General features: G+C 38.5%; 1 protein-coding gene across 1 annotated transcript in view; it reads right to left on the bottom strand.

The window, feature by feature from the left end:
* The window catches only part of EGF (epidermal growth factor), a 98,342-nt gene that overhangs the window by 65,415 nt on the left and 5,782 nt on the right, over positions 1 to 27,145 (bottom strand). Inside the window, 5 exon segments of the mRNA XM_043870762.1 lie at positions 6,901 to 6,999; positions 7,002 to 7,102; positions 9,578 to 9,805; positions 10,221 to 10,402; positions 12,417 to 12,616. Of these exon segments, the coding sequence (XP_043726697.1) occupies positions 6,901 to 6,999; positions 7,002 to 7,102; positions 9,578 to 9,805; positions 10,221 to 10,402; positions 12,417 to 12,616 (810 nt within the window).

The raw sequence follows: 27,145 nt of genomic DNA on the forward strand, positions 1-27,145 counted from the left end.
TCAGCAGTGCGGCCTGATTACCTTTGAGATCAAATTAAAGCTCCTTAATCATGGAATTTAATGTCCACCCCCAACTGCGCCTTCAATAACTGCCCAGCACACAAGCCCTCATGAGCTTTGCTACAGCCAAGCAAACTATAGATTTTTACCTTGGCCCAGTTCTGAAACAACACACGTGGGATTCCCGAGCCTGCTTCTTTCCACTGATCACACCTTTTTCTCAACCTCAAATTCAGTGTCAGATTCACATCATCAACAAAGCCTTTCCAGTCTCTTCCATTTGAAACCATTCATTTGAGTCATTCTTGTAACTAAATATTTAGCAACCCCAATGGTTACAAAATTTGAATAATGTTTTATAAAGCATTTATATTATCACGTTATTTTCATAACAAGTCCTTGAGCTGTGTTGAGCAATTATTGTCTTCATTTTACAGATTATGAAATAGTATCTTAAGGATCACATATAGATAATAAGGGGTAGGACTGGGACTTGAATTCCAGTCTTCTGTGATACACCCCATCTCTTTAATACAGATAACATGTGTGTATGTGTACATGTATATATGTATACTTATGTGTGTGTGTGTAGAACAATGGGTTTTATAGAAAAACACATTCATATAGTGATATTATTTACTGATATATATCAGTTATTAGCATATTAACAGATGTTATACTGTATTTTTATATAATATGTAAATTAATTGTACATAGTATATTTTTCCATAAATGTTCATGATTTTTGTTTTATTTATTTATTGTCTATTTCCTTAGTAAGTTTCCTGAATCAATGGCTCACTCCCCTTTCTCAAAAAACCTCCCAAACAGTAAAATATAGGAGTTTTTTGTTACTAGAAAAGAAAGAGGAAGAAACAAGAAAGGTTATTCTGTGCTATTACAATTCTTAATTATAGTAGAAAATCACTTAGCCAGAATTTAGCTACTTGGTATCATTATCCATCTAAACCTAAGAATCAGAAAGTAAACAAATCAGCAGCCTCTGAGCAGTTAAAAAATAAATGCCTTTCACTCACAGAAGAGCCTTAACCAAAGGCCCACTCAGTCTTTGTGTATTTTAGACCTGTTTCCGGGGAGCTTGGCCAGCCCACAACATGATGATGGTGTGCAGGCCTCCACCCATCTCCTCCCCACCACTCCTCACTCCTCTCCACCCAAGGCAGGGTGGCTACATGATTCCAGAGTTCTTTCTTGCTGAGCCCAGACACAGCCTCGGCCCAGCACTGCAGACCACTAAGGGTTAGTTACTGGTCACTCTTCCCACCACTAGATGCTTCACACCATGACTCTTCTTAAAGAAAGATGGCATAATTTAGAGTGTGAAATTTTGAGTGTGAAAATGATAACTGCAATGGATAAAAACGTCAAATATTTCTTACATCCTTGAATTTATAAAGATGCTTTAGAAAAATAAATAAATAAAAAGGTCACCTCTGGAGGATACACTAACCCTTTATTCTGAAAACAGATAAAGTAAGGGAAAGATTAAATCAAGCATTTAATTTACCTTTTTTAATAAAAGATGCTCCTCAGGGAAATCATATACCTGATTGCAAAACTTCTTCAACTAATAAGGCAGTGATAGAATTAGAATGTCATTACTTCAACACTCTAATGAAAATGGCTCTAGACAATGATAATCAATAGCTTGTAAAGCCGTTATATGAAAGGCTGAGAGGAAACTCTACAACGGACTGACCAGGCTGGTAACACCTAAATCACTGACCAATGTTTGAACATCACAAAGAGAATGGAGACCCAATCACTACATGCCCTCTGGCCTGGTCACTAGCAGCACACAGTACTACCTGCACGACCACCTATAAAGTACTCTTGCAAAAAATCTGAATCTGATCAGGCTTCTAGGCCAAAGGTACCAGTTTATACTGGTTAAATGATACCATGGGGATAGAATCTGCAAAGTCCAGAATGTGGGGAATTCTAAGGGACAAGATCTGGATTCCTCAACAAACAAATGGCAGGAAAAAGCCTCAGAGAATAAACAGAGGCCACGGCGAGGCATACGGAAGCCACCGAGAAGAGACAACAGCAAGAAAGATAGAAAAATGATGAAGAGCTATTCAAAGTATTTAAAAGGCATTTCAAACGGCAGCCATTTGGTGTCAGGGCAAACTTGCATTAAAAACCCAACTTTGCCTCAAATCAGTCCTATTCTTGCCCCAGTGGTGTGTAATCTTTGGAAATGTGATCCTTATCATTAAGAAAATATCTATAGCTATCTATAAATGTTAGGAAGATATAGAAATCCATAATTTGCTAAGATTTCTAGAAGAAATAACAGATTTGGGTACTCAAATTGATAATTTAAACTACATGAAGACAGAGAATACAAGTGTAGGTGAGGATATGGAGAAACTGGAAACCCTGGGCTCCATCAGTGGGAATGTAAAATGATGTAGTCACTGTGGAAAGCAGTGTCATGTGCCTTCAAAAAACTGAAAATAGAATTACCATGTGATCCAATAATTTGCGACTGACGATATGTTCGTAAGAATTAAAAGCAGGGTCTCAAGAAGAAATTTGTATACCCACATTTTTAGTGGCATTATTCCCAATAGCTAAAAGATGGAAGAAACCCAATTATTCATCAATGGATAAATGGGTAAGTAAAATGGAATATATACATGCAATGGGGTATTATTCAGGCTAAAAGGAAAAAAATTCTAACACATGCCTCAAAACAGAGGCATCTTCAGGACATCGTGCCGAGTAAAATAAACTAGTCACAAAAAGAGAAATACTGCATGATTACACTTATAGGAAGTACTTAGAGTAGGAGTCAAAATCCTTGAAATGGAAAGAACAATGGAATGACTGAGGAGCGGCAGAAACGGGGAGTTGTTATTTAACGGGTGGAGAGTTTCAGTTTTACAAGATGATAACATTTACACACACAAACCATAAGTGAACTTACTGCCATCTTAACTTAAAAATGGTTAAGATGAGGGACTTCCCTTGTGAGCCAGTGGTTAAGACTCTGTACTCCACTGCAGAGGGTATGGGTTCAATCCCTGGTTAGGGAACCAAGATCCTGCATGCCACACGGCACAGTAAAAAAAAAGAAAGCCTAAGATGATAAATTTTATATGTATTTTACCACAATTTTTACATTTCAGAAAAACTACATGAAAAAAATACTCATATTTATATCTAGGATGATTCTTTTCTAGAAGTTTTACAAAAACCCCAAGGTTTTATAGTAGAAACCCTAGCAATGACATAATCAAAATGAATCAGAGTTGCACCTGGACAGCTTTAGCTACACTAGCTACTTTCATAAACAGGTACACTTTTAGGCAGAAGCAATTCTCCTCTCAGAATTAATGACATTGAGCAATATTTCTGTGCATGAAATGAATGCAAAGCATTTTAAATAGTGTTGATGACAGATGTCCTATATTTTCTAAAGAATATGCTCTTGAAATTCTCTTATGCATTTTAAACTGGAATCAATATTATAAAAAATTACAGAAGAATGCAGAATTATTTGCACCTTTTACAAAAGAACATCTGTGAGCAGCAAAACTAGTTACAAATTCCCCAAATGTTGAACTTGAAATAATGTCATTGACATTATATACAAAGTTCCCACACTGGCTCTGAGATTCATATATAATCTGCCTTTCATATTTGTGCATTCCACATCTATAGATTCAACCAACCATGGATCGAAAATATTCTTTAAAAAAATTCTATAAAGTTTCAAAAAGCAAAATTTGAATTTGCCTTGCACCTGCAATGGTTTGCATAGTATTTACATTGCATGTACAGCTATTTACACAGTATTTACATTGTGCTACGTATGATAAGTAATACTGAGATAATTTAAAGTATAAGGATGTTAGGTAATATGCAAGTACTATTCTGTTTTATATGAGGGACTATCGCGGCCTTGGATTTGGTGTTGGCGAGAATCCGGGAACAAACCCCCAGGGGTAAGAGGGATGGCTGTACACAGCTGTCAGTGCAGGCACGAGAGCACTGTTGCCTCATGAGTTTAATCGTGACAACAAAAATGCAAAAATGTGAGATCGAGTCAGTCTCTTTTCAGAGAGCCAGAGGAGAAGAGAGAGAGAGAGAGAGAGACTCCGTGTGTGTGTGTGTGAGAGAGAGAGAGGGGAGAGAGAGATTGATTTTCTGAGTTCCTGTAATATAAAACATTTTCAAAAGACAAAATAAGATTTGGGTCCCATTGATAAGTGCAAACTGAAGCTTTTAACCACCAGCATGCCATGGATAGACAAGAATATGCCAAATTACAGATTTTCCCAAAACAAGTAAGGCAAATCTAAGAGATGAAATTATAGACAATAGTGAGAGAAAAGCTGAAGAGGCAGCATGGTGTCAGTCTGCCTGGGTTCAAACCCCAGGTCTACCCCAGTGTGACCTTAAACAAGCATTTGTGACATTGCTGAACCTCAGCTTCTAACCTATAAAATGGTACTAATAATCACATGATTTGTAGGGTGGTTAAGATGAAATGAGATAACATAGCCCAGAGCAGATCATTCTGCAGCCATTCTATAGTCATGACTATTATCATTATTTCTCAGAGCACTATACCCTGTGCCATTTTTCTATTTTATCTCCTATTCAGAGGTCTATGTGATCCCCAAATCTATTATTCCTAGCCCAAATCTTTTCCCTGAAACCTAGACCAATTAACTAAGGAATTAAAAAAAAAAAGTCTCTGAAGCACAAAAGAGTCTAAAAGATTGAAAAAGACTCTCACTAGAGAGTGGCTCAGACGGTAAAGAATCTGCCTGCAATGAGGCAGACCTGGGTTCGAACCCTCCAGGGAAGATCCCCTGGAGGAGGGCATGGCAACCCACTCCAATGTTCTTGCCTGGAGAATCCCGTGGACAGAGGAGCCAGGTAGGCTATACAGTCCATGAGGTCCAAAGAGTCAGACACGGCTGAGTGACTCAAGCACAGAACAGAGCTGAGCTGCAAAGACCTGTTGCAAGAAAAATGATTTAAAGCACTGGGATTAATTTATAACATACAAAAGGGAGCAGCCCCCTGTAGACTATCTGGCCAAGGGTGGGTGTAGGGCTTATAACATGTAAGGGAGGCAGCATGTACTCAGATATTAAATATCTTTAGAACTTGTTCCTTATGGTATTATTTAGGGGAGAAGGTGTCAAAGGGTGTTTTTTTAATTCTTTTTTTTTCCCCTACTACAGTTTATTAAATGTCCTCTAGGCCCTGGAAATACAATGGAGAGTTGTATTCTCTGTCCTCACAGGACTAAGGAAGCTGAGGAAGTCAGACAGTTACACCAAACCATGATAAGTGCTCTGTGATGGGAAATCTGCTACTTTCTAAAAAGAGCTACTGAGGCTCCAGTGAGCTGGTCAGGGAAGGGGTTCCTGAAAGAAGAGATATTGGAGCTATTAATATTTCTTAGAGGATGAAGGGTAAGTCACTGCTGTGAATTAGAGAGAGTGTTCCCAGGGAGTTCCTTGGTAGCCTGAAAGAAAGTGAAAGAAATTGTTCATTGCTCAGTCATGTCCAACTCTTTGTGACCCTCCATGGGATTTCCCAGGCAAGAACACTTGAATGGGTTGCCATTTCCTGCTCCAGGGGATCTTCCTGACCCAGGGATTGAACCTAGGTCTCCTGCACTGCAGGCATTCTTTACCGTCTGAACCACCAGGGAACAGTGATTAGGATAAACGGCTTTCACTGTCTCAGCCTGGGTTCAATCCCTGGTCAAGCGAGATCCTGCAAACTGTGCAGCCAAAAAAAAAAAAGAGAGAGAGAGAGAGAGAAACCATGTTCCCAATCATGCTGAAAGGCTGGAGGAGAGAGCAAGTATGCCTCCTAGAGTAAGACAAAATCAAAACTTTGAGGATGGCTGCAGCCCTGACTATAATGCATAGTAAGAGAGGAAACTGAAAAACAAAGAGGGGCGCTATGAACCAGTTCAATAAAAAAAAAGACTGGGTTTTATTATTGGCAGTTGAGAGTGTTTTAACCCAGGAATGACAAGATTGGGTTCTCCTTTTTGAAGGGTGATGCTCCCTGCAGCATGGCAGAGGGAGGCAGGGACACTAGTGAACTGGACCCCAGGGACGCAGAGCTGCCGAGAGGGGCACAAGGCGGTAGGTGCTGGAACTGCTAGGAGTTGGAGGGTGATCTCACGGGGATGGACCTGTGCCTGGGGATAGGGAGATAAAATGCCACTCACCGAGGCCTACACCTGGAGGTCTCCAACCAGACACTGGAGGGAGAAGAGCTGGGCAGAAGGGAAGGGAAAGTGAGTGAGTCAGTTATTCCTTCTGTGCCTGAAGCACTTCAAGAAATCCACGTAGAAATGCTCAGAAGGCAGATAAACATGGGCCGTGAGAGGAAAAGGTGAGCTGAGCCTGAATATGTACATCCGCTGTGCCCCCTTGCTTGGCATGTCTGAGCAACTACAGGAAGCTTTGTGTTAGAGTCCAATGAGGGGAGGAGGAAAGAATGCTAAATCAAGTTGGTCAAATATTGATAGGCCTGGTTAAATGTTAAATTACAATCTAGTTGCAAAGGAAAGCTTTTGAAGGAATTTAAGTAGAGGCGTTAACCCATCAGATTTACTGTTTACAAGCAAGAGGAGAAAATGAAAAGATTAAGTGGCTGCTCCAACAGGCCAGACAAGACATGCCGGCTGTTTGGACTATGGTGGTGGCAGTGGAAGAGAGAAGTGGACATTTGAGATGCACTAGAACGTAGAATGGAAAGGATTTGGCAGTAGGCTGAAAACAGGGGTGAGGTAGTGGGAGAAATCAGGGATGACTGCTAAATGTCTGTCTTGAGTAAGTGGATAAGCGGGGACTACATGCCGGACCCTGTTTGAGGTCAAAGATGACTCACCAGATGCCCAAGCATCACCCTCTGCCCTGGGCTGTATGAGCGGATGAACCTCTTTAATTCCACTGGGTGGCACAGATGATGAGCTGAGGGTGATTTTAACATATCCTTCCCCGCGTGCTTGTTAGCTACCCAAACTGTCTTCTTTTTCCATGTTGAATAGAAGATATGATCACCAAAGAAGGACGCTGCAAGCAGACTGTGCCTGAAACAACAGGAGAAAAGCATAAAGAATGGCAGAATATTTCTTCCTGGACTTCTTAAAGTTTCACTTCAACACATGGTCTGAATTTTAATCACCTACGTTTCTCATTTAGGGTTAGAAACAAACATTAAGTTTAAATTTGTATTTATGTAGCCATAATCTGAATTAATAGGATATATTTTTAGCTTCAGATCCATTATCTCATTTTTGTTTTTGCTACTTAACATGTAATTGTGGTGAAAATAAAATAAAGAAGAAAACAGACACAGGATAAGAGTGGATTGCTGGTTTTGTCATTTTCACATGAAAATGACAAAAGGCAGCTAGATTAGTTGCTGGCAAGATAGCAAATCAAATGAAACATAGATTTTTACAAAGCACAGGACATAATAAATTTAAAAAAAAAAACTAACCAGCATGTGAAAACTATGAGCCAAATACTCTATTATTTTTATTTATTTCTTTACTTAATCTTTACAATAATCTCAAGAAACAGGTGCTACTATTATTCCCACTGAAAAACTTCTGCTTCATTGACTATGGTAAAGCCTTTGACTGAATGAATCACAACAAACTGGAAAATTCTTAAAGAGATGGGAGTACCAGACCACCCTACCTGTTTCCTGTGAAACCTGTATGTGGGTCAAGAAGCAACAGTTAGAACCAGACATAGAACAATTGACTGGTTCAAAATTGGGAAAGGAGTACAACAAGGCTGTATATTGTCACTCTGCCTATTTAACTTATATGCAGAGTATATCATGTTAAACACCAGCCTGGATGAATCACAAGCTAGAATCAAGATTGCTGGGAGAAATATCAACAACCTCAGATATACAGATACTACTCTAAAGGCAGAAAGTGAAGAGGAACTACAGAGCCTCTTAATGAGGGTGAAGGATGAGAGAGAAAAAGTTGGCTTGAAACTCAGCATTCAAAGAACTAAGATCATGGCTTCTGGTCTCATCACTTTGTAGCAAATAGAAGGGGAAAAAGTGAAGGTAGTGACAGACTTTATTTTATTAGGCTCCAAAATCACTGCAGATGATCACTGCAGCCATGAAATTAAAAGTCCTTGGAAGGAAAGGTATGACAAATTTAGACAGCATATTAAAAAGCAAAGCTATTACTTTGCCCACAAATGTCTGTATAGTCAAAGCCATGGTTTTCCCGGGAGTCATGTACGAATATGAGAGTTGGACCATAAAGAAGGCTGAGTGCTGAAGAATTGATGCTTTTCAAACTGGGTGCTGGAGAAGACTCTGGAGAGTCCCTTGGACAGCAAGTAGATTAAACCAGTCAGTCCTAAAGGAAATCAACACTGAATATTCACTGGGAGGACTGATGTTGAAGCTCCAATACTTTGGCCACCTGATGTGAAGAGGTGACTCATTGGAAAAGACCCTGATGCTGGGAAAAAGTACAGGCAAAAGGAGAAGGGGGCAGTAGAGGATGAGATGGTTAGATAGCATCATCAACTCAATGAACATGAATTTGAGCAAACTCTAGGAGATGGTGGGAGCAGAAGAGCCTGACATACTACAGCCCATGGGGTCACAAAGAGTTGGATATGACTTAGAAACTGGGCAACAACAAATTATCCCCACTGTATGGCTGTCAGCATAACTGATAACATATCAGGCCTGTATAGTTTCTCCTGTCTTTCCACTGACCCTACCCTACTCAGGACTGTACTGTGCAGCAAATAACTTCTGTTGTCAAAGGCTTTGTAATTAATTGTTGTTGTTGTTCAGTCGCTAGGTCATGTCCAGCTCTTTGCAACCCCATGGGCAGTAGCCTGTCAGGCTCCTCTGTCAATGGGATTTCCCAGGCAAGAATATTGGAGTGGGTTGCCATTTCCTTCTCCAGTGCATCTTGTAATCAACAGATATGGTTTAATAATCATTAGGATTGAGTAGCCTCTAGGCTCTGTTCTTCACCAAAAAGTGATGAGGACCTTCACTGTTGTATTTCCAGCAACCACAAGACTAAGTTACTCATTCAAGACTCTTGACTTAGGACTTCCTGTTTCCAAGTGTGTACTCCTAGACCCTAGGTTAACTCTAAACTTGTCTCAATGGCCCCTTCACAGTATGAAGTGCAGCTACAAATGCTTTCGGATCATTGTCAACCTGATCCCACCCTGTAAATTACCCAAAAATATACTGATCCACTGATTGTATGGAGCGGCCTGCCTTCTTTTTCAATCTCAAGATACTTATTCAATTCAGTGGGCACTTCCTGTTCCCTCCATTCTCCAACACCCACATTAAAGCAAGCAGGATGAGAGAAGTCGTGTAACCTACCTAAGTCACTCACCTAATAAATAATATATCTGGGACTTGAACTCAAGTCTTTTGGACCCCCAAATCTGTGCTAAACCACTACACCAGTTTAGGTGACAAAAGTAAAATTCATTTATCACACAAACTCCAAATGGCAAGTGTTTTATTTTACACCAAAAGCAAAACTTACCGCAGGAGATATTTGCTAAAAAGGACAGAACCGCCATCATAATCACAGGAACAAATACGAGGATCACCTCCTTTTCTGTGGTACTGAATTCAAAAGAGCCGTTTATCAAGCACATCCAGTGATACAGCTGCAATTTTCTCTGATGTCTCCAACAGAAGCTCCACTTCCACACCACCAAGATCTGCTCTGTGAAGGCTGCCAGCCACCTCTGAGGACCAAAACATGAACCTGAGGGCAAACATATCACAGAGACACTTCAGTGAGTGTCGGGTCACTTAAATGGTTGACTCTCTCAGTGTTCCAGTAGTCCCCAGAGGTCTGCACAGAACGAGTTTGACTATTTGAATTAAAATTCAATTCAACAAATATTTATTGCCCTGTTACTGCAATTCCATGTGATTTCAAGTTAGAAGGAGAACTTTGCTTCTCTAGTGGGAAACCTTGGTAGTCAAGATGCTATTGATAGAGGGAGCCTGCTTCGGTTCAAATCCAGGCAAATGCCTTATTGAAAATGGGGTTTGTGCACCATAAAAGAGGGTCTTTGTCTCAATCAGGAGGCCCCTTTGAGTCAAAATGTTATGATTCCTTGACTTTTCATTAGATTTTGAAATATATTTCAATGTCCAAAGCCAACAGAATTTACCTTGCTACTGGATCAACTGCTATATTTGCAGGATATTTTAAGGCACTTACAAGAACCCGGGAATTGTTTCCTTTCATATCAGTTACTGTAATGATTCCTTCCTGTTGATTTGACCAAATAAGTTCTTCATTGATCCAATTTATTGCCATTCCTGAAACATTTTTATCTATATCACATACTTTCTGTAAAATCAAAATTTAAAATTGTTATTAGTATTTCTCCATTCACAACAAAATTTTATGTATTTTATGTATATTTATGTTTATTTTTATGTAACAAAGTTTATTGTTTTAAGTAATTGTCATTTTTGTACTTTACCAAAATTATTTAAATGATAAACTATTTGTAGATACTGTGCCATTGCTCAGATGCTGCAATATTCATTCTCCCATGTGAATATTTCTCAGCATAGAATTTATATCAGTTTTGAAATGAAAATTTACTCTCTATTTATGTAAATTAGGCAGTCAGTCATAATGTGTGAATAATTTTAACTACAGTAATGGCGGAATTTCAATTTTACCTTACGGTTAGTTTATTCAGCTCCATTTGCCAGTGGAATTTCCCAGATTCTCACCTGAATCCAATTTCAAGCTTTGCCAAATTCTAGCAAGACTCCTTGGGGTTTGTGCAGAGGGTCATGAAGTAGATTTCGCATTAGGGCCCCCACTTTTCTTCTAGCACCTCCTCCACCAGGTCCAGCTCTTTCTATAAGTCCTCACCCTTCCGGGTGGCTGTGACCCCAGGATCCTCGTAGCAGGGCTTTTCTTTATGCTTTCTCATGATAAAAACAACTTAACCAAACCTCTTCTAATTTCATGCTGTGCAAGTAAACCAGTCCTCTAACCGGGTGGAGGGTGGGAGACAGGAGGAAGCCCTGGTTTGCACCATAGCAAATTTCCATGATGGAAATAGTCCCACAATCTCTGGTTTTCAACTACCAACATGAAGTCACTGAACACAGAGTTGGGCAGAAATCAGTCTCCAGAATCTGTGCTATTCCTACATCTCATACGAAGTAATCTAGCCAATCCATTTAATCGATTGCTAATATATTAATTCATGCAGGTAAACTGTTTGCTTTTTAATGGTTGTCTCCTGTAAACAATGTTTTAACCCAAAGGAGGGACTAATACTAGTGGATTTTAGGCTTCAAGCCAATCTGTTCCTAATGATTTACCACAAATTCCCAACGATCTAATGCTTTTTTCCATTTCTCTGACAGTAAACCCTCCAGATTCTTAAACTCAAGATTTTGAAACTAGTCTATGGATGGCTGGAGAATAATGAGTAGCCATTTTGTTAAAAGTGAGATTAGCAAGTATTAGAGATGTGGTAAAACAAATTAGCACCTAATTGAAGGCTTTAGAAGGGTGAAAATTTTGCTTAAAAACAAAAATTAAACAAAAACACAAAAGCAAACAGTAGGTACTTTGTGTTGGGGATAAATACTGAAGGTGAAGCCACCTGCTCTCTATAATTCACTTCCCAGGAGAAACATTCCTACTGGGACTCATTTAAGGGTTTTACTAATTAAGAAGAAAGATTAAAGATCTTTTGTATGTGCTTGAACCAAAATATTTTGCTATCTATCACTTGCTTTATTATTTTTTTCCAGCATGCAAACACCTTGAGAAGAAAAAAATTTCTTCCTAAATTTCAGTTGCAAAAACCCATTGACAGATTTTAAACAGATAAAACAGGGCTTCTCAACCTCAACACAATTGATATTTAGGGCCTGATAATTCTCTGTTTGGGGGACTGTCCTATATAGTGTAGGATGGTTGGCAGTGCCTCTGGCCCCTTAACACATTCTCTCTTCTCCCCATTCTAGCTGTGACAACCAAAATGTTTCTAGACATTGCCAAAGGTCCCCTGGAGGCAAAACTGCCACCAGCTGAGAACCACTAGAATAGAAAATAATGGTGTAAATAATCTGTCTTTACCATAAAATGGTGATCTGGCTTACATTGACATCCTCACTTTCTCTTTTGGGGACTTCTGAATATCAATGCCACATGCATGGGCTTGTTCAATAACATGATAGCACAGATGCAGATTAAATACCTACATATGCTGGATGCATATCTGCATTGTAATAATTTTCATTTATCTGAATGTTACAAATTTTGCTTTATCATTTTTGACAGCCTGTTCAAAAAAATCCCTCAAATGACATAGGAAATGTTACTTTACCTCTTGCCTTGTCCCATTCAAATGGACTGTTTCCAAGAGTTGTCTTTGTAGATCAACCCAATAGATTCTTTCTTCATTATAATGAAAATCCACGGTCACTGATACGCCAGCATCTGCCACCAATTGTTCATAATTCATTCCTTCCAAGTCAGTCCTAAAGATACTATTTCCATGGGAGAAAATTAAGAAGGGCATAGGACCTGCATGGGAAGAAACCAAACAGTATATTTTCAATGCTCTTTTGTCTTATTTAGACAAAATACTTCCCCACGACAAATAACACAAGCAGAAATAATTTTTAAGTCATGATTTTATATTTTAAATAAATACCTCTTTACATAAATACCTCTTTAAATAAATATCCTCTTGTTTAGAGGATAAAGAATTCCTGTAGATGTTCACAATTAGTTTTGTAAATCATCTCCACAAATTGGTTGTAAGAAATGAACGTTGCCAACTTATGAAAAGAAAAACAACTGTTTGAAGAGAAAGACACTCCCTAGCTTAGTAATATTATATGTTCAAAAAGAAACCACCTACCGTTTTCTATTATATAGAGGGTCTGTATGAGTGTCAAATCTAATTATGTAAATCAGAAATAAAATTACAGATATTACTGCTTGGGAAATGAATCTCTCCCTCCTCTAGTCTTACCTTATGAATAGAGCCTCCAGGTTACTGACAGAGAAGAACATGGTGAAACCTAGAGGTCTTAAGTAGAAGCAGGAAAAACTGAAATGTCATCTATGAAAGCTCTGAAATAGTTTGTTCCTGTTAACATTGCCACATAAAATTTAGGACTCCCAATTAAACTCAAATTGCATATATATTGCATGGGACATCTTTTATCTTTAATAATTGTTCCCTGCTTACCTGAAATTCAAAACTCAAGTAACTGAGTGGCCTATATTTTTATTTGCCAAATCTGAGTAGTGGACCTCACTGGACATCTTGATTTCTACGAGGCCTTGCCCTGTATCCTAACCCCATACCTGAGACTGTTCTGTTCTAGGTGATGACCATCTACCCAGTCTGACTCCCACGTACTCAGTACCTGCTTGGGAATCTGATATCTTTCTCTGGAAATTCAGCAGAAATTCTAGCTGACTTCACACAGAGCTTGCCTGTGATGCTCCAAGACAGGGGACAATTTCAATCCCTGCAGTCAGGATTAGAAAAGGTTGGTTTTCTTGATCTTTCCTGACTGAGGGTGGGGAGGCTTCTGCCACTGTGCCTTTAGATAACAATACCAGGTAACCACAAAGATAAGTGGGGGATTAGGAAAGAATTCCAACATATTCTCACTGCCCTGCCAGGGTGACTCCATTCTGTTTTAATATTTTCACCAATAGGAACAAAGTCAAAGAAACTAGCAGACCTATCAAATTAATAAAAGCAGAATCTACCCTATGGTAGTTATTTTACCAACAATAATAATAATGAACTTTCACATCCTGATCTCATTTACCCTTAATATAACAACATGGGCTATATAGGCCATATACTACATTTGATGAATCAAAGAGGAAAAAAGAAATCTGAAAAGCACTGAAATCCATAAAAAACAAACCATAGCATTAACCTTAACAGCTTTTCAAAAATATTTATAAAAACACTAAATATAACAAATACTATCTTAAGATTTTTCTCATTCATGGGTGAATTCTAGCATCCAGGGTTTTATCCTAGCTCTCAGAACTAGAAGACCTAGACATTATCTAGCTCAGTGTTTCCCAAAATTGTTCAAAAGAATCACACAGGGTGTTGTGTGTCTTTGGCAGATCACTTCCCTGGAGATTGCAATTCAGTAAGGTTGGGCTGAGGACTAGGAATCTGGTTTTTGAATAGATAATCCAGGTGATTCTTTTATCCTACTGAATTTGAAAATCATAGATCTAGTTCAGATGAGGAACTCGACGATGCTTCCCAAAGTCCCACCAACAGTTGGTAGCGGAGTTAGATTTAGAACTCAGGTACTATCTTCCCGATCCAGCACTCTCTCCTGCCTCGCTCTGGGTTGTCATGAATTACGACATCACAATCTTCACTTTACTCAAGTAACTCACTTTAATTCTGCTCCCCTCCAAACGCCATCCCTATATTGTCAGCATTGTTTTATGTAAACCAGAGCCTAGGCTGAGTATTGTAAAAATGAATTATAATATGATTTAAAAGAAAGTTAAAAGACTAGTCCTAGTGAAATAGTCATTAGTCTGTACTATGCTGGAAATGATAAATATGTTAGCAGTTTTTAAGACCTGTCAAGGACTCGTAACACGGGTGTGTGGTACAATCTGCACATGTGTCAGCAGGATGTGCATGTCTGAACAAGTAAATTTTCCCATGTCAAAGCCTACAGCGTTTATTTTGGGTGCAGTTCAGTGAGAAGAAGTTGCATAGAAAATCACTTCTAAGCAGTGCAAACCCAAAGACTGCAAATAGGTCCCAGTAAATCAAATGGAAATTCTGACTTCTCAACCTGGGGATTAGTAGGAGATCTTCAGGAATTAGAAAGGAGTCCAGGATGTTTGGAGCACCTTGAAGATCTGGGACTTCCATAGCACAGAGGTTAATCACAAAAAGCGGGGTTTTGATTGAAAGGGGTGGGTGGGCGGCAATACTTCACAACCAGCACCCCTTCATTTGCTCTGCATCTGGGGGAGTGGCCCCACCCAGGTAAATGAGAAGAGGAATCAACTGTCTACTTTGGGCCTTGGGGGTGGAAGTTCATGGGACCAAGTGAACACATTAAGGATACTGGCAAGCATTATTAGCAAGACACCTTCGTCTTCTCAGGCCCACAAGGTCGCTTGCCGTCAACATCACAGGTTTCCTGCTTTAAATCTGGAGACAAACTGAAGAAGTCTCACAGGACAAAAGAGAAAATAGAGCTCTGGATCTTCAGGATTCAATGACACCCTGAGAAAAGAATGTAGATTTAAACTGATGGGTCTGGTGTAAAAAAGCCTGATGCCTCCTACCTGCTCCTGCCTAAGCTCCTGATAAGACTGATTTGTTTCTTCCCAGCAAGGAGCTGACTTGAATATTATCTGTGTTTTATGAAGTACAAAAGTTTTATTTCACTCTAAAAGTCTATCCTCATCTTTTTCCAATTACAGGACTTAAAAGGATATGCATTTACTTTTTGGGAAATCACAGCTTTCTTCTCAACTTATTCATTAGGGTCAAAACTCAGGACAGGTGAGAGAGAAGCTGGGTGGCTCAGAAGTCATACATTGAATACAAGCAGCTCATACAACTCAATAACCAAAAATACCCAGACAGCTCAATCGAAAAATGGGCAGAAGACCTGAATAGACATTTCTCCAGAGAAGAAATATAGATGGCCAACAGGCACAAGAAAAGATGCTCATCATTGCTAATTATTAGAGAAAAGCAAAGTAAGTAGGAAGGAGAAAGATATCAGTTCATACCAGTCAGAATGGCCATCATTAAAAAGTCTGCAAATAACAAATGCTGAAGAGAGTATAGAAAAAAGGGAGCCCTCCTACACTGTTATTGGGAATGTAAACTGGTGCTGCCACTATGGCAAAAGAGTATGGAGGGCCCTCGGAAAACTAAACATAAAATCATCATGTGATCCTGCAATCCCACTCCTGGGCATATATGCAGAGAAAACCATAATTCAAAAAGATCCATGTGCCCATATACTCATAGCAGCGCTATTCACAATAGCCAAGATACAGAATGTCCGTTAACAGATGAATGAATAAAGATGTGGTACACATATACAATGGAATACACTCAGTCATAAAAAGAATGAACTAACACCATTTGTAGCAATATAGTTGGACCTAGAGATTATCATAGTAAGCAAAGTAGGAAAAAAAAAGAAATACCACATGGTATCACTTATATGTGAAATCTAAAATACAATACAAATGAACATAACTACAAAACGGAAGCAGACTCACAGACCCAGAGAACAGACTTGTAGTTGCCAAGGCGGGGTGCTGGGGGAGGGGTGGGGAGGGAAGGATTGGGAGTTTAGGATTAGCAGATGCAAACTATTACATAAAGGATGGATAAACAACAAGGTCATACTATATAGCATGGGGAATTATATTCAATATCCTCTGATAAACCATAATGGAAGAGAGCATAAATATATATGTATAACTGAATCACTGTTGTACAAGCAGAAATTAACACAACACTGAAAATCAGCTATACTCCAATAAAATTTTTTAGAAAATAATAACACATCTAGAAAGGTGAGAAAAGAGATGTGAACTTAAATTGTTACCAAACCAAACCTGGGTCTGCTTGCCTGCGTGCAGTAAGGCCCATCTGCTGACATCAGGTTTTGGTGAAGGACTGCACAGTGTTCATTGTAGGAAGCCATACAAAGCCTGGAACAGCTAGTGCTCAAAAACCCTGTCCTCCCCATGGCTTTCTGCAGAGCATTTATAATGGAAGGTGGCGGGGGGTGGGTGTCCCAGACTGTGAGATCAGCTCACACACAATTCTCTGATTGGTGAGGTAACAGGCAGTGTCCCAGGGGTTAACAATATCAATCCTTAGGCTCCAATAGGTGTGTGTAGGGAGGGCTACGTGCTCATGATCATCAAATAATTAATTACTTCCATTTGGTGGGGGGATTAATACCTGTAAAACAGCTCAGGAAATGTGCATCAAATCTGTTATCTAGGTACTTCAGAGAGGAGCTGAAGCAAAGGGGAAAGGGTAGGGGTCTGTTGCAGGAAGGTCCCATCAGGTCCTACTCAGTTACAAAATCTTAATTCTGCAAGAAAAGCTCTGAAAAATGTGAAGATTGCCACTCTAGACCCTGAATGGTGGTAAAACGGTGGTAAAAATCACCTGATGCAACAAATAGCCCCTCCCTGACCCTCAACCACTTTCTTATTATCAGCTAAAGAGGATTCATTACCAGGTCCTCAAAACAGTAAGTGAGGCTAGCAAGTTCTACAAAATTAACTTGTTCAACAGAGTTGCTCAGTCTTTCCTATGCTGTCATACACTTTGATTGTCCAAGCGGGTGGGTGGTAACTATCACCATAATAGTAACAGCCAACCTCTTGAGTGTTACCTCTGGGGAAGCACATTAAACGCATTATTTGGTTTCACTGGGTAATGGTAGGAAGTAGGTGCTCTTGGCATCTTCATTTTACAGAAGAATAAACTGAAGTTTAGAGCCATTAACTTGCTAAAAGTCCAATAAATAACAACTGGAGATTTAAAGCCATGTCTTTCTGATCACAGAGTTTAACTTTTAAATATCATGCTTATCCTGAACTGAATTCATCAGGAACTCATTGTTTAGCATCTTGTAGATCATATCTGTCCAGACACCCACTTTGGGTCACATGTTCTAGGCATCTCACCAAAAGGCTGGGTTCTCTGCATCCATCCATGTTCTAGGAACTAAACAGAAAGTGGGTCCTTTCAATGGATTCCATAATTATATCACCTGGATATTTTTATACCTAATTCTATAATATATTGCAACCCACATATAATGTAATCCCTGCATTCATGGTCCCTTTCTCCATCTTGAAAGCCATCAGCGTAACATCTTAAAATGTCTCTCTGCAAAAAAAAAAAAAAATGTCTCTCTGCTTCGATCATCTCCCTCCTCCTCTGACATTCTGGCCTCCCTCTCATAAGGATGCTGGTGAGTACATTTGGGATCCACCAAAAGTCCAGAATAATTGCCCTATCTCAAGATCACATTTGTGAAGTCACTTTTGCTATGTCAAGTCACATTCACAAGTTCCAGGAATTAAGACATAGATATATTTGGGGTCCCTATTTAGCCTGAAACAATTAACAATGGTGAATATCTTTTCATGCACTTATTTACCATCCTTATATCCTTTTGGTGAATATATCTGTTTAAATCTTTTGCTCATGTTTAATTAGATTTTTTATTATTATTGCATTTGAAAGGTTTTTTTTTTTTTAATATATGTTGAATACAAGTCCTTTGTCAGATGTATGTGTGTGCTCAGTCCCTCAGTCATGTTCAGCCCGCCAGATTCCTCTGTCCATGGAATTTCCCAGGCAAGAATACTAGGGTTGGTTGCCATTTCCTACTCCAGGGGATCTTCCCGCCTAAGGAATCAAACCTGAGTCTCTTGTGTCTCCTGCACTGGCAGGCAGATTCTTTACCACTAAGCCACCTGGGAGCCCGCCTCTGTCAGACACAAGCTTTGCAAATGTTTTCTTCCAGCACATGGCATGTGTTTTCATCCTCTTGACATTGCCTCTTGTAGAGCAGAAGTTTTAATTTTGATGAGATACAATTTGACAAAATTTTTCCTTTGTATATATTATGCTTTTGGTGTGTCATTTCTAAGAACTCTTAATTCCAGGACATAAAGATTTCTGTTTTCTTCTAAAAGCTTTAAACTTTTACACCTTACATTTAGAGCTATGATCCATTTTGAGTTAACCTTTGTATAAGGTGTGCAGTTTAGGTTGAGGTTAATTATTTTGCTTGTGGATGCCTAATAGATTCAACATCATGTTGAAAAGACTATCCTTTTTCTGTTGAATTGCTTTGGCATCTTTGTCAAAGATCAAGTGACTATTTTTATGTAAGTCTATCTCTGGACTTTCTAGTCTGTTCCATTAATTTCTGTGTCTATCACTATGCTAATATCACAGCTCAGTATAACTTTTTAAAAAAACTAATGATAATGCAGTTCTGGGGACTTCCCTGCTGGTCCAGTGGTTAAGACGCTGCTTGCAATGCAGGGGGTCCAGGTTCAGTCTCTGGTCAGAGAAGCAGATACCACATGCTGCAACTAAAGATCCTGTATGCCACAGCAAAGACTGAAGATCCCATGCGCCACAACTAAGACCTGGCAAGGCCAAACAAATAAATAGATATTTTTAAAAATAATGCCATTTTGAAGAACAGTGAACACTGTTAGAAGGTTCCTATGCTATAGGTAATTGTTCATCTTAAGTGGGCTTATGCCTCAGCTCATCAGCATAAACTATGCTCAATTTTATTTAAAGATTGATGCTACCAGACTAAAATGCATTCCCTTAACATTAAAGCATTAGAAATTTTTCCAGATGTTATACACACACACAGCAAGACTCAGAAGTCACTATCTTGACCTATTCTCTGAGTTTTGCCCTTATATTTTCTATTTTCTGCTGGACATTTCCAATTGGGGCTGTTGCACAGCCCCAAAAGTCTTTTTGCATGTTGTAAATTGAGGGTATGTGCCACTTTCTGATTCATTTGCATCTACTGAAAAAATTAAATATGAGATGTACTTAGTCACTCAGTTGTGTCTGACTCTTTGTGACCCCATGGACTGTAGCCCGCCAGGCTCCTCTGTCCATGGGGATTCTCCAGGCAAGAATACTGGAGTGGGTTGACATGCCCTCCTCCAGGGTGAATATGATATAGGAATTCAAAATTTTGGTTTAAAGTTCATTGTGTTTTGCTATTTAGTCTTTGATAACTGTAATAGACAAAAAAGGTATTCACAATTATATCTATATCAAATACAAGAAAATGCTTCACTGGCTGTATTTACAAAATCATAAAATAGGCCTTTTAAATTATATCTATCAGCTATTCACAAACTTTATTGAATTAGACTAGCAAATTTCTGCCTTCCTATAACTTTAGTAAATATAAACTAACCAGGTGTTGCATTTTATATTTTAAGCAAGTGGAATTGAAGGGACAAAAATTCTTTATTTAGAAGTTTTTTAAAACAGTTTGGAAAATTCTGCATACAGGAATAATTTTTAAAATGCCCGACGTGAGTGTCTTTAATAAATGACATACTGACATTGATTCACCAACCAAATCACATGACCAAAAAAAACATTTCCAATGTCAGTTTTCAAACCACTTTCTTCATCATAAATTTCCTACAATCAGCAAATCACTTTCTCACCAATTAGAATGTCACCTTTAACTTGGAGGGATAAATTTCTGTTGTTTTAGTTATTTTCTGAGTAGCACACTTGTGACATCAACTTATCACAGAAAAGGTTAAAAATAATTTAAATACTTGTCTCTTTTTAAAAAGAAAAATATGTAATATTTGATTATTGTCATAAGTGCTTTACTTCCAGATACTCTGCAGAAAGTATGTAGGGCAAATATTAACATTTTCATGGTTAATCCCTATTCAATATAAAGTATTATAGACTAATCTAGTTTAGTCTTGCTTTTATAGGAGTAACGACATCAGTGACATCCCACTGCACTTTGTACAATTCCAGTTTCAGTGTTTTTTATTACCTGTTTCCCTGAAAAACTGTGGAGACTGTACTGTAGGGTCCACTAGTATCTCACCCAAGAATTTTTGTTGAGTGGCTCTACTGCCTCTGGGTACAGGTGAACTATTTTTTTCATAATATATAAAGAAGTCAAGAAGTCATTGACGACTGAAAAAATTTCTTCTCTGATGCATGTTTCTTTTATTGCCTTATGAAAAGGTATCTCGGCTCTTTGTGCATTTCATTGCTGAAATAGAGAGGTGATACGAACGTGGCCAAGATCACTGGCACTGGAGACAGAACGCCCATGTTGAGTCTTTACTGACTCTGCTATTAGTTATAATAGCCGCATGACTTTCAATTCATTACTTAACCTCTCTGTGCGTAGGTTCCTTCATCTTGGAAATGGAAATGCTAATAGTATTTACTTCATAGGGTTATTATGAAGATTAAATAAGTTCATGCCAAGTCCTTATAATTTTCCCCTACTTATAGTAAGTTCTCAGTAAATGTTCCCTAGTAGTCCCTAGAAAATACCGTAACCTGAGATACATCAGAAACATTTTTACTTTCACTCAAACTGTATTATATTTCTTAAAATTTTAGTAATGCTTTCTGTGAAGCTTTCAGTAGTATTTGCTGACAAAAGAACACATTTAATCTGTTGTTATGTGGTTTTCTATGTATTATTTTAGGCATGTTTTACCATAGTGGAAAACACGAAGAACAAGTATTTTCCTAATAGTGTGAGGCTTTACTATTTTTGCTATAAAGTCAAGAACCTCAACGAAACCTTGTAACATTTTATCAGTAAGTTTAGTAAATGTAGTCTTACATATTGTAATTTTGAACATAATTGTGAAAATCATAAAAAGTCAATTTTCACCTTCTGGATTCTCATTATTAAATATCTTGCTTGTCTTGATGGCTTCATTAGCTAATGTTTTGAGGCAAATTTTCACTTGTTTCAAGATTTATCACTAATAATATCTATAATAAGTGTAAATCCAAGACTTCCTTCTTGTTAATTTCTCGTTGTTGTTGTTGTTGTTTTTTGTCAAATCTAAACATTTTTATCTCTTATGCAGTCAAAAAGGAATAAGGGGTCAGTGCTGTTCTTCCCTCATTATCCTCTTGGGCTTATTAGCATTATCTGTCATATTTATTTCCTTTGCAGGAGGGTTTTTAAGTCACTTGTTAGATTTTGTAAGAGTTAGCTTTGATAAACATCCATAAGTCATGAGGTAAACTGTAGCCTACCCTGTACCTCACCTTCTAAGCTGGGAACCTCACTGTCCCCTCAGGATAGAGGGCATCGTCAGTGATGTCATCACTGTCAGTCCTAACATACAACTGATGTTTAATAAATATCTGTTGAGTTGATTTAAATTAATTCATTGATGTAATTGGTGTATTTATAAGAGGACATAGTCCTACTTTCCAAGTGCTTTCAATATAGAGACCTACTAAGGAACTTTCCCTAAGCCAAATTAACATTATTAATACGTTTCAGTAGAAAGAAGTAATGAAATCATTATATTGGTGGGCTTTCAATAATCAGTTGTGGGAGGCAGCATGTTCTTGGTAAATTCTGTACAATGAATTGAGGGTCCTGGGTTCTAGTTCTCTTAGGATCCTGGTGAGTTACCTCATCTCTCTGGATTTGAACCTCTCATCTGTAACATAAGGCAGTTGAGTTAGATGATTCTGAAGATCCTTTCTAATCTAACACATCAATTCCTAATCTGCCTGTCTTATAGAACTCAATAGTTTCCCTGTTTGCAGCATTTTTGTAAAGAAGCCTAAGCTTGTGGTAAATCGTAAATAGATGTTATCCATCTTAACCCCTATTTTCTGTGAAAGGTTTCCTCTCTCTGCTTCTCTAAACTTCAAATACCAAATCAATAATGTGTCATTATGAGCTCTGATAAAATAAAATAATAACCTAAAACAAACAACCTCCCCCAAAAGACAAAAAAAGGTCAACTCTCTTAAAGAAGTCTACAAAATTAACTGATTGATTAAATCTGTAAAAATTTATTAAAGGTAAAAAATTTGATATTGGTCTTATTTATAACTACACAATTATCTTCTCCTCCTACCTTTACAACAATATTCCCCACATCGAAAGGTTGAACAATTATTTGCCTATAGGTAATACATTCTGAGTGTTTCTAGACAGACAGAAACAAAAAGAAAATAAGAAGTGTTGGAATTCAGGTATTTCCTAAGTTACCACTTCCATTGTTCATATTCTACCAGAGAACACCCAGGATAAGATGATTGCTATGACCTGGCTCATGCCAAGAAACAAACTTCACATTTCTCTAAGAATTGTTGAAAATCTGAATAAACAGGTATTAGAAAACTTACACAAAGCAAAGGTGTTTCTAATATGCCTTATCTTACACTGTTTGGTAGCACGATAGATAATATTTAGTGGGAACACGCTGTGTGTCAGGCAAGATTCTAAGCACCTTATGCAAATTTATTTAGTCTTCACAACAATCCTGTGAGCTAAGTATTAGCATCTCATATCAACTACATAATTAGACCTTATCCATTTCAAGAGTTGAGTCCTAGCAGGACCTGCCAGGCATGGTGCACTGACCAGGCATGAGAGGATTCCTTCACACAGTGCAAAGCGATAAGCGAGTGGGACACGGGAGCCACCACCTGTCTGAAACAGCTTCAGCTTTTCCCAGGACAAAATCAATCCACTTGTGTAAAGCACCAACCAAAACTCACTCTGTCGAAAATATATCCTCTGTTTGAAAATGGCACTTTATCCTGTCTCTTTAGTAGCAAAAAACCTGGGCATTTCACATGTGTCAACATAATCTGCATTAAAGAGGAATATCCACGCAGAAGGTGCTTCTGTTTACCTTTCTGTTGCAGAAGATAACACCTTGATGTTGAAAGACAATCTCCTGTTATCCTTTCATGAACCTTGTTGAGTGCTTTTTGAATGCACTGAGGCTCACAGTGGAAAGTTTTCTTCACATACCTTATTTTTTTTCCCCTCTTACATGAAATTTTTGCCATGATTAGAAGAGCCAAGAAATATAAAAGATTCAGAATTTTTTTCAAATGTGTTTTCCAAAACATAATAAGACTTTTAATCCACTTAGCGCTTTTAAAATTCTCAACAACGTTGGTTGAATCTTAAAAGATATACATTTCCACACACTGTGTAGATTACCATTAATGATAGTAACCTTTGTAATTTCCCTGCAAACCAAGAAAAAGTTAAGTTCCTACAGTAAACAGAATAATTGTAAGCTTCAGGGGGAAGGAAAGAAACACCAAAAGATCCCTAGTAGGTTCTACCTCTGGGCATATTTTGAAACCTCATTAGGGAAGGACCCAAAATGCAGAAGATTGGTGTCAGCCATCATATATTATGACAGTGTTGAGTTTCAAGAATCTTCCATCTTTGACCTGTTTATTCAAGGATAGTTTATAGAAGAAGAAAGATTCTTCTTCAAACTTCTGAAATTTTAACCGGAAAAGCATTGAAATGAATGAAATAAAATACTATTTCTCAACTGACAAACCAGGTGCTAAAGAATAAGATAGCTGCTCTGAGGTTGTTCGGGCTGTCTGTAACCTAGCTACCAGGCATCCACAAGAAGAACCACCTCATGAATGAGATCTACTTACTACACACAAAGCTGGTCCGTAGCACCCTGATAGGCAGCTCTGAAGTGAGAAGCAGGTAATGTGTTTCTCTGAAAGCCTTCATCTATTCTACACTGGACGGGGCTCAGCAGTTAAATCAGTGCACACCATGAATCACTCACACGAACTCCAGGGCACTAAGTATCCTGGAAAATGCAGGCGCTGAGTGACATCAGCATGGCTAGGCTTGGGGGAATCCCAAAATCAAGGTCATAAGTGAGGACAACTGCATACACCAGTTCAAACTCCAGGCTTAGAAAGGCCAAGAGGTGACGAGAACAGACATTCCCTCCCCGTATTTAGCTAAAAAGACTGAAATTTCTACACATTAACTAATTTCCAGCATCAAAGGAAAGCTTTGAGAGATGATGTTAAGGAAAAAGATCTCCTAAAGAAAAACACATTTGTATGTTTTAGTCTACAACTGCCCGCAGAGGTTAGTAACTTTGGCCATATAAAATAAATAAAATATTTTCTGATACAGCAAGACCTTTTAAGAAATATAATGGTCCCTTCTATTTAAAGTAATTCTTTCTTCTTCTACACCTGAAAACAACATCACTTATCCTTCCAGGCCCAGATCTCAGTCATCTTCTTGTTATGGATCCCAACAACTGGGACAGCTGGGGACGTGCCTGGAGTGATGGTGTACAAAGCCAATATTTATTAACATTATTGTTAAAAAAGAATCTCTACAAAATGAATCTTCATTCCTGGTTCACCTAATATCCAGGTAATACTGACTTCATGGTGAGTAGTATTAGCATTCTGGATGAAAGTACTGACCTGTAGGCAAGAAGTAAATAGACAGTGGGGACAATTATGCTCTGATGATCAAGGTTTTTGTTGTTGCTGCTATTTTTGTTCCTGGTTCTTTCTTACAGTTAATTTTAACATTAGAAACTATAACATAATGGAACTCACATTTTGTTCCCTAGCTCTAGGGTTGCTCAAATTTGGAGTTATTACTAAAACCTAACACTAAGCTGTTTTATGGAATTTAAGAGTGTCTTGAAAAATATTGAGGAATTCCTTGAAGAAAAGTACATTGTTTAATACTGGCCTGGACATTCTGAAAAAGTTTTCTAGCTATTCAGGCTAGTTATTGAGTCTTTTTTTGTTCAGAACAAACAAAACTGCTTCATTAAAATAACTGCTGAAATAGATTAGGCAATTTACATATATTGGAAAATTACTAGTTTCTTCTCCAGTTTTTCTCCACTACAATCAAACTGACTAAAATATTAAGAATGTTGGACTGATTTTAGAAGACTTATTTTCCAATTAAGGAATTTTTGTTTCCTTTCATCTGAGGTATAATGTTTGATTTTTTTAACTGTCTGGATTAAGAGACAATATGTAAAGTTAGTCTAAATAAATTAGCACAGTAGAACCTACACGTCAATGATAAAACTTGAGAGGAGCCATAGTAATTGCTTTGTAACCCAAACTGCTTGATTCCCCTAATAGTAGACCACTGACTAGGGAATACCCTGCCTCTCTCAGCTTCACCCATTGGCACTCTCATCCGTTCTTCTCGCACGCTGACCATAACTCTGTGAGGGCCACGGCGCTTGTGGAAGACAGTCCCTCCTACCTGCACCCATTCTACCATTTCATCTGAAATGTGCGACTAGCCTTTTTCTTGTTTTCCTCAGTACAAGTGAGATCAGTCTCTAACTTTTCATAAAATCATCTTTAAAAACTAGTGACTAATAGAAAGGGGCTTCCCTGAGGGTTCAGGAGTAAAGAATCTGCCTGCAAGGCAGGAGACTCAGGTTCAACCCCTGGGTCAGGAATATCCCCTAGAGGAGGAAATGGCAACCCATTCTAGTGTACTTCCCTGGAAAATCCCATGCATAGAGGGGCCTAGGGGGCTACAGTCCATGGAGTCACAGTCAGACACGCACCACACTGGTTTAATGGAAAATAAGAACAACCCACCTTAAAATGGCTGGCTAAGACCAGACTCCTGAAGGTCTCCTCCATGGCAGTGCCCTGCCCCTTTTCTGATGTGTCCACCAGGCCAGAGAAAGGACTCCCCCAACCCCGGAACTCACAGCCCCTTCCTAGCCCAAGAGTTCAGGAAAGGTCTCCTCTTCAGGTGGTATTCCCAACACCTGGGTTCTGTCTCCAAGATCTCCTCTGTTGTATCAAACTTAACCTTCTCCCATTGTGGAAAGAAAATTGTCAAGACTGGTTTAATCTGTGGCCAGAACTTCTGAAAAACGCCTGATTTGTTTTTACTACAACACTTCAGCGTACTATTTAGTAATTTAAGGTTTTAAAATGATTATTTATAAATAGAGGCCTAGGATATGGTTTAAAAAAAAAAAAGTAGAGTTGGGGGAAGAAGATATCTACAATGGTCTACATAAGGATGTAAGTCATCTGAAATAGATGAAGAAGACCAAGATAAGAGAAATAGACGTAGACCAAGAGTCACTGAGAGCGAAAGAGGGGTGAGTAATATGGCAGGAGGGTCACACTCGAGAGAGATGACTGGTAACTAAGTCTTTTCCACAGAAAACAATGACTTGACTTTTAAGTACAAGAATGAAAACCATTTTGTTCTAGTTGTTTCATGTGCTGGATCAGGATGTGACCATGACTGTTTGTCTTGCCCTCAGCCTTCAGTTAAAGTCTGTACCCTCACAACCCAAAGCTCTTTTAAGAAATCAAGCAGGATGATGTGGGCATCAGGTGCTGGAGTGGGAAAACGACATGAAGGAAACAAGCCACAGAGGCATGAGTGATCAGTGGAAGGACCAAGTGGACACAACCTTTCCTTCCACATCACCATCCCTGCC

The sequence above is a fragment of the Cervus elaphus genome, chromosome 17 (genome assembly GCF_910594005.1).
Source record: "Cervus elaphus chromosome 17, mCerEla1.1, whole genome shotgun sequence".
In the NCBI taxonomy this organism is placed as follows: Eukaryota; Metazoa; Chordata; class Mammalia; order Artiodactyla; family Cervidae; genus Cervus; species Cervus elaphus.